General features: G+C 34.3%; 1 protein-coding gene across 1 annotated transcript; it reads right to left on the reverse strand.

Annotated features, from left to right (window-relative positions):
- Positions 1–1,709: 1,709 nt before the first annotated feature.
- Positions 1,710–2,939, reverse strand: LOC131019430 (laccase-14-like). Its single transcript, XM_057947971.1, has 2 exons — positions 2,003–2,939; positions 1,710–1,824 (listed from the first exon to the last, which is right to left on the reverse strand). Exons 1-2 carry the CDS (start codon positions 2,899–2,901, stop codon positions 1,710–1,712), a joined length of 1,014 nt encoding a protein of 337 aa, XP_057803954.1. The 5' UTR covers positions 2,902–2,939.
- Positions 2,940–7,570: the final 4,631 nt, after the last annotated feature.

The raw sequence follows: 7,570 nt of genomic DNA on the forward strand, positions 1-7,570 counted from the left end.
TTTTACCTCCCCTCAAATAAACTCAGCAATCAATGCCTTTTACCACTCAATTTTCATTTGTAAGAATTTCAAATGAACTAAAATAAATCAAGAAAGAACAAGACAAGTAACATTCACCAAACTTCAGCCCTTAGATGCAAAAACTTGAATTTTGGAACAAGTTTATGAAACTTCTAAGGATTATAAACGAAATAGAAATTTTGGGACTTTTTTTTGGATATATATGTTTTTTTTTTCTTTTCTTTGTTTTTTTTTTTTGTTTTTTTTTACATATATGCAACAACAACAACAATAACAACAATGGAAAACAAAAGGATATAAGAACTTTGAAGATTTTTTTTTTTTGTTGGCAACTACTTTTGTTGGACAATGAGAATGAATAAAAGATATAATGAAAGTACAAAGAAAATAAAAGATAGAGTTTGGATCAATATCAGATCGCTCTGATACCGAAATGATATGGATAAAATCGGACGAAAAACCCGTTGGATATAATGATCCAAGAACCCGACGTTAAAGAGTAAGCAGTGGTCTCCCTAGATCGAGAATGTAGTTTGATCAACCTCTAAGAACGTAGAAACCTCGACCCGTTGTTTATAGAATCAGCCAAGAACCTCGGTATGGTTGAACGCCACGAGACCTTGCTCAAGTGCCTTGATAAGTTCTAAAACAAGTGAAAAACTCAATAAAAAAGAACTCAACTCACTAAGCAAATGCTAATTTTTGTTTATACTTCAAGGTGTGTGAATTACAAATGATTACATTTCTATTTATAGGCTCAAAAAGGTCTTTTGAGAGCCTCACACACTTATTATCATTACTTAAAACCATTAAAAATGCACATAATAAAACAATTGTAACCCCTAAACACTTGGTATGACTCTTGGACACCAAAAGTCACTCACTAAATACAAAAAATATAACTTAAAATGAGGTTTTAGTTGGCCGCACCCTTTTTGACGGAAATGAGATGTTTATTCTTTAATTTGGACCTCTAAAATATGATGTGTTATGAGCCCAAACTTCAAGTAGCATCAAGTCCATCAACTTGAATAATATTCACCATTTGATCCAATGTAGAATTGACTTGGATTTTAGCTTTAATTTAAGCAAAGTAAAAACATCATGGACTCCTTATTCTTTTAGCTCTAGCTCTTGTGATTGGCCCACTTTAAATAATCAAAGAATTCATCTTGTCCTTGACCAGCTTGAATGCGTCTCCATCAAGAATCCTGTTGCAAACCAGATGGCTTCGTATATGATTGGTGGGATTTCACACGTCTAGACATTGTGCCTTTTTGTTCTTTAAAGAATTGTATTTTCCTTTCTTCGTTCTGTATTAATTGTTTTTTAGATGAGTACTAACTATCTTTTCAAGACTTTGTTTTTCCAACTTGAATCCATCAATATATGAATTGTGGGATTGTTATAGTTTGTTTTTTTTAATAAAATCTTATTTGATTACACTATAATATATATGCGCAAGATCATAGCTAAAATTTTATTTAAAGTAAAACTAATTTAGATTGCAGATAATTAATTAGACAATATATGAGATGAGTAAATTACAATTTGAAGTTGCAACACTCATTATGATCCAGTTGCAAGATGAGTGAAGTTGGAGTTTGCAAGGAGCAGGTAGCAGATAAGTAATTAATCGTTTTTGGCGATATGATGATAATTGAATGTGCGATCAGCATGAGGGTAAATCATGAGGTGGAGGAAGCAATTTGGTGTGAGAAGCTGCCCCATTTTTGACCACTATAACTGTACTCATCCCCCACATCTGATGCCTCTCCAAATGACAATGCAGCAACCACACCCCTGCTTGCATATGCAACAAAATCAATCAATTTCGTGTTACTTGAACCAACCCATCAGAATTTGACAAACAGCAAACTAAATCGAATTAATACCAAAAAGTTGAAGAGAAAGAAGAAAAGAAGATTAGATATTGATGATAAAAAGGAAATGAAAGTGACCTGGATTGTCGGCCCTGAACCTGAGAGCCACCCACCCATCCTTTGGAATCCCCACCGTCGTCTCCTGCGGAGGGTCATCGAGATTATACCCCAATGGCCCCTTCTCGGGGTCGAAATTGCCGAACCCCCACCCCACCACGTAGAACCCATACCCATGCATATGCATCGGGTGATTATCACTCGCCACCACATTCGTCCCCTGCAAAACCATCTCCACGCTCGCGTTGTACTCCACCACCAACGCCCTCGTCCCCATCTCCGCCGCCAGAACCTCCCCGGGAAGATTCTCGCCCGTGTAGTCGAACTCCCTCGCCGGCTTCTCCGGGAAATCGGCCTCAAAAACACCGCCGATTCTCCGGTAGTACGCTTGCAGCACGTCGGTGGAGGGCGGCACGAAGCTGATGTTGTTCAAACTGGCCGCGAATCTCTTCCCGAAAGGGCCGGCGCAGCCGCTGCAGTTCAGGAGGTTCACGGAGGCCGTGATGAGGACGCGGGTGTCGACTTCGGTGGGGAGATTTTTCGCGGCGGCGGGTGGGCTTCTGAGGCGCCTCGTGAACTCGGTGGAGGCGAGCGTGGCGTCGTGAGGGGGGAGGAGAGGATCATTTCTGTGTTGTTGTGGTGGTGATGATTGGTAGTGGAGAATGGCGGTGGTTGTGGTGTTGTCGAAGCCGGCGCCGAATGCGCTGGAGTAAGCGGCGGCGGCGAGGTAGTAGGAGGCGGGGGGCTGGTCGGCTTTGAGCAAGAGGTCCATGGATTGGCCGGGGGAGATCATGATGTAGTTTGTTTCGAATGGTTTTGTGTAGAAACCGTCGGTTCCTACCACCACCAGTTTGTGGTGCGCCACCGCCAAGAAGAGGCTCTCGTCCATCACGGCGTTTACTATTCGAAGGAGATAGGTTTTCCCATGCTTCACTTCCATCTTCAATGTTTCTGCATAAGCCAAATGAAATTACGAGTTTTTCTCTCTTTTTTCTGACTTGGGGAGTTAATATATCAAAAATAGTCATTCTTATATCTGTAGAGATTAAAAAAAATGGCTATAAACATAAAGAAAGATACAATACGTTCAATTTTTTTCGGCCTAAAATTCTTAATTCACAAATAAGAAGTTTTGTAGTTATAAATTGAAGGTAAAATTGAGTCGATTCATTACTAACTATGAATTGTAGGTAAAATATGGCGAATTCACGACTATATATAAAAAATATTTTGATAGTGAATTATTGATAAACTAGATTAGTTTTTCCCTAAAAAAAGATAAATTAGATCAGTTTTACGATTAAGAAGCTTCGTGATTGTGCATTGTAAATAAAATAAAAGCATTTTTACTAATGATGAGCTTCGTGATTGTAAATTATTATTACAACAAAGGTTAAAAAAAAATAGATGTCTTAGTAGCTAATTTTTTATTTTGACAATAGCAAAACGACTATTTAATTAGTACAATCTAAAATTAACGAGCCTTCAATATCTTGCGAGCTAGAAGTACTGTCTAAAGGATCCTGTCCCAAAATTGAGACGGCTGATTGCCAGAAACAATACAACTTTTATACGATTCATCATTATTAATATTCAGACGATTAATTATATCGAATTCTTATAAAATTGTTTTTCATTTTTTGGGCAGTTACAACGTTTTAAAACATACCAGGGATGTTATAATTGTGAAGAATTAAAAAGTAATGCTGTAATTATTCTAAAAAAAAAAAAGTAATGCTGTAATTTAAAGGTCGGGAGAAAGTTGGAGTTTGAAATTCTTTAAGTCACTATTTAAGAATAATTTGTAAAAATAGATCAATTTTGTTGAGGCCTACAAAATTAGATCAATTATTTTAAATTTCAGCGTTTTTGAGCCATATTTAAGCCAAAATATGAACTCAAATATGGTCCAAAATAGTCCAATTGAGTTCAAATATGATACACGCACCGACTATACAGTACTAATGCCACAATTTTAAAAAAATGATCTATTTCTATGGGTTAAAAAATGACAATTTTGTACAAACCACCATAAAATAGCGGTTTTAAATAATTTTAAACTTTTGGTCTATTTCTACAAGTTTTAAAAAAATGACAATTTTGTACAAACCACCATAAGATAGCACTTTTAAATAATTTTAAACTAGAAAGTTATTTGCGGCAATTAACTCAATTTGAAATGAATGGAAAAAAGATATAGGATACCTTGTCGTGAGCATGGATAGAAATCACCCGGTTGGCCATTGATAGTATAAGCATCAGATAACATTGGTTCTCCTCCTGTCTTCATTGCATTTCCTTGTATGTCCATCACATTCATTTTCCACCATTCCCCTAAATATGTATAATAAATATTCAATAAGCAAATCCAATTATGTAAACAAAGCTTCTTCCCTTTTGGGACAATAGGTTGTAAATTATTAAAATTCATATAATATAGTTCTCATAATTATCGGACATTTAAATTTATCTGATTTTGCTAACGATTTGGATTCCTGTCCAATTTAACGAGTTGGATTCCTGCCCGATGCTAACATGTCGAGGTTGCCAAATCAACCGAAGAATAAAACAATATTGTTTTTATTTACCAAAATATCGTCGGTAAATTACCAACATTTAAGTTGTGTTTTAGCAAATAAATCACGACGGATTCTAGCATTGTTAGCAAAATGAGGTAAAATTTCAATAATCATCAAGCATATAAACTTTTAAGTTGTTGAGCAAAATTAAAATTTAATTAATCTAAGTTCAGTAATTTTCCTTTAAGATGGTACATAGCTCAAAATGACATTTTACGTGAAACTAAAATCTTTTATTGTTAATTTGTGCGATATCTTCTGTTGTATATTTAGATTAAGAGCATGTGCATGGAAATAATTTTATTGGATTAAGATTGTATACTTTCCTTATATAAATAAAGTTTGAATTCTAAATCTTGAATATTATGATATGTGATTGTGAATGATTGAATGAGTTACCGAGAATGAGCGGGAGTTGGGCGTAAGGCTTGGGGAAAGGATATTTAGCCCCTTTGTTGGGATATACAATGATGATTCCATGTAAGGTAGCTCTTGCCCACCCACTATGTGCGTGCCACCAAATGGTTCCTTCTTCAGTTGTCAATTGAATGTGGTAAGTGAAGCTCTTCCCCGCCCTAATCGGACACTGGTTCACGTACTCCGCCCCGTCCGACCATGGATTCCGAGCCTGTCTCACTCCGTGCCTGCCCGCCACAATTTCAACCTCATTAATCCTTAACTCACCTTATTTTCTCTATAATTCACAATCGTGAACTGGCCTTAATTATTTTTATTACAATTCACAACCAAAATGCTTCTTAGACGTACGTCAATATTCAACTATTTTGCATAAAATTCAAAATCACTGAGTTTTTTAGTTGTGAATTCAACTTATTTTGCCTATAATGCACGATCATGAAACTTCTTAGTCATTATAATTGACCCTATTTTATCTATAGTTTACTACCACGAAGCCTTCTTATATATATAGATGTGATTTAAGGCGAATTCACGTGAATTAGGGGTAAATTAAACAGTTTTAACCTAAAAATGACAATTTTAATCTTTGTTATCTTTATGGCTATTTTTTATTTTTACAATTTATATAAAAAATGACTACTTCAATATATGAACTCAGAAAATATAAATAAATAAATAAAGAATGTTCCGAGAGAAAAGTTTGAACATATACATATATACCAGTGAAGGGTTAAATTATATTCGGCGTCGTTGCGAAACTTGACGATCAATTTGTCTCCTCTATTCGCTCTAAGAGTTGGTCCGGGGAATTTACCGTTCACTGTCAAAATTTGCTTTGTGCTGCACAGTCTGGTGTATGAACATGACTTTACCTGCAGTGCAAAAAAATAATAATAATAATAATAATAATAATAATTATTATTATTATTATTATTATTATTATTATTATTATTATTATTATTATTATTCTACAAAGTGAAAAAATGTTTGTGAGACAAGCTAAGGGGTTGGCGAGGTAAAGAAAAAATTTATACCACAAATGTGTGGTGATGAGTTCTGCCATAACTGAGTCGAACAAGAAATGCTAGAGAAAATATGGCAACCAGCATTTCTGCAAATCTCGTAAACTTTGTGAATCCCATTTTTGAATTGAATGTAATGAAGAGAATTGGTTTCTGTCTAAATAATATGTGAGTGTGTCATTCTCAAAAAAATATATATATATGTGTGTGTGTCCGAGTTGTTTTAATTTGGTATTAGACCAACGGTCATTAATTATTTGCCACCATTATATTAATGGCGTCGTGACCTTTGATACCATATAAAATTTGAATTTCGGTGCTAATTTGGAAGGTTATTATTATTTATTTTTTGAAAAAAAAAAATTGGAAGGTGAATTAATGCAGTGAGTTCATATATTTTTATGAATAATAATAATCAAGCCAATGTAAGTCCTAGTGATTTGCATGTTCATTTTGCTGAATTTGCGTGCGTATTTGGATGCTTGTCCAATAAGAAAATGTGAATTATATATATATTTTTTAATTTGAATACTACAAAAAGTAGATCGAGTAGTATTCACAGTATTCATACTCATACATCGCTGAAATTATAGAATCGCGGCAATTCCTAGCAAAAAAGAACCACGAAAATATTATTTAATGTTAATTATCAATATAATTGAATCAGTAATTGACGTCGCGCGTGCAACAGTGATGCCAACAATTTCTTTTTAAATGATCCCTATAATTTGATTTGTGGCGTTCAATATTTCTTTTTAAATGATCCCTATAATTTGATTTGTGGCGATTTCAATACAGGTATCAAGTAATGTGAAAATTAATGCTGACACCAAAATAACGTAATTTTGTACTTAAAAAATAATAAAAGGATCTCAAATATATGTCTTTCCTTACAAAGAGAGGTTGAAGAAAGACATAAATTTTAAGATTTTTTTAATTGCAAAACGATGTCATTTTGCATGCACCGATGCACGTTAGTTTCCAATCACTTAAAAATTTTGTGCATGCCAAATTAATACGAACCCAGATATTGGATCATTATTGCAACATTCTAGAATTCGTGTCAAAATACTTCATTCGTCTCCATATTTGGCATACGAACCCAGATATTGGATCATTATTGCAACATTCTAGAATTCGTGGCAAAATACTTCATTCGTCCCCAAAATAGGTATCAATTTGAGAATAATACAGATTTTAAGAAATTGATTGAGTGTGTGTGAGTGAAATAAGAGTCTTTTACTTTTATTGTAAGTGAGTTGCATGAGATACACTTACCAAAAAATGAGATGATACTCATTTGTGGGACATATCAAAAAATATATGGATACTCATTTAGGGGGACGAAAAAATTACAATTTTTCTCAAATATCATGATTTATGAATTATAACTACCTATGTCTCAAAAAAAGAAAAAGAAAGAAAGTGAGGGACATACTACTGTTTCTTAGCAAATAAAAACTATAAGAGTGTGTTCACTTACCTTATTGGTGAAACTAGAAACCAACACCTAAGCTAAAGCGATAATTATAAGTTATACCTAGTCTGATTAGCTGAAGAAGACGAAGAAAACAGTTGGAACGCTAGA

This window comes from Salvia miltiorrhiza, chromosome 4, assembly GCF_028751815.1.
Source record: "Salvia miltiorrhiza cultivar Shanhuang (shh) chromosome 4, IMPLAD_Smil_shh, whole genome shotgun sequence".
NCBI lineage: Eukaryota > Viridiplantae > Streptophyta > Magnoliopsida > Lamiales > Lamiaceae > Salvia > Salvia miltiorrhiza.

Excerpts from the sequence above, each read along its gene's own strand:
- LOC131019430 (XM_057947971.1), bottom strand. The coding sequence starts at position 2,901 with ATGGAAGTGAAGCATGGGAAAACCTATCTCCTTCGAATAGTAAACGCC. Across the intron at positions 1,825-2,002 it reads GATGGGTGGGTGGCTCTCAG|GGGTGTGGTTGCTGCATTGT; the intron begins GTTCAGGGCCGA and ends ATATGCAAGCAG.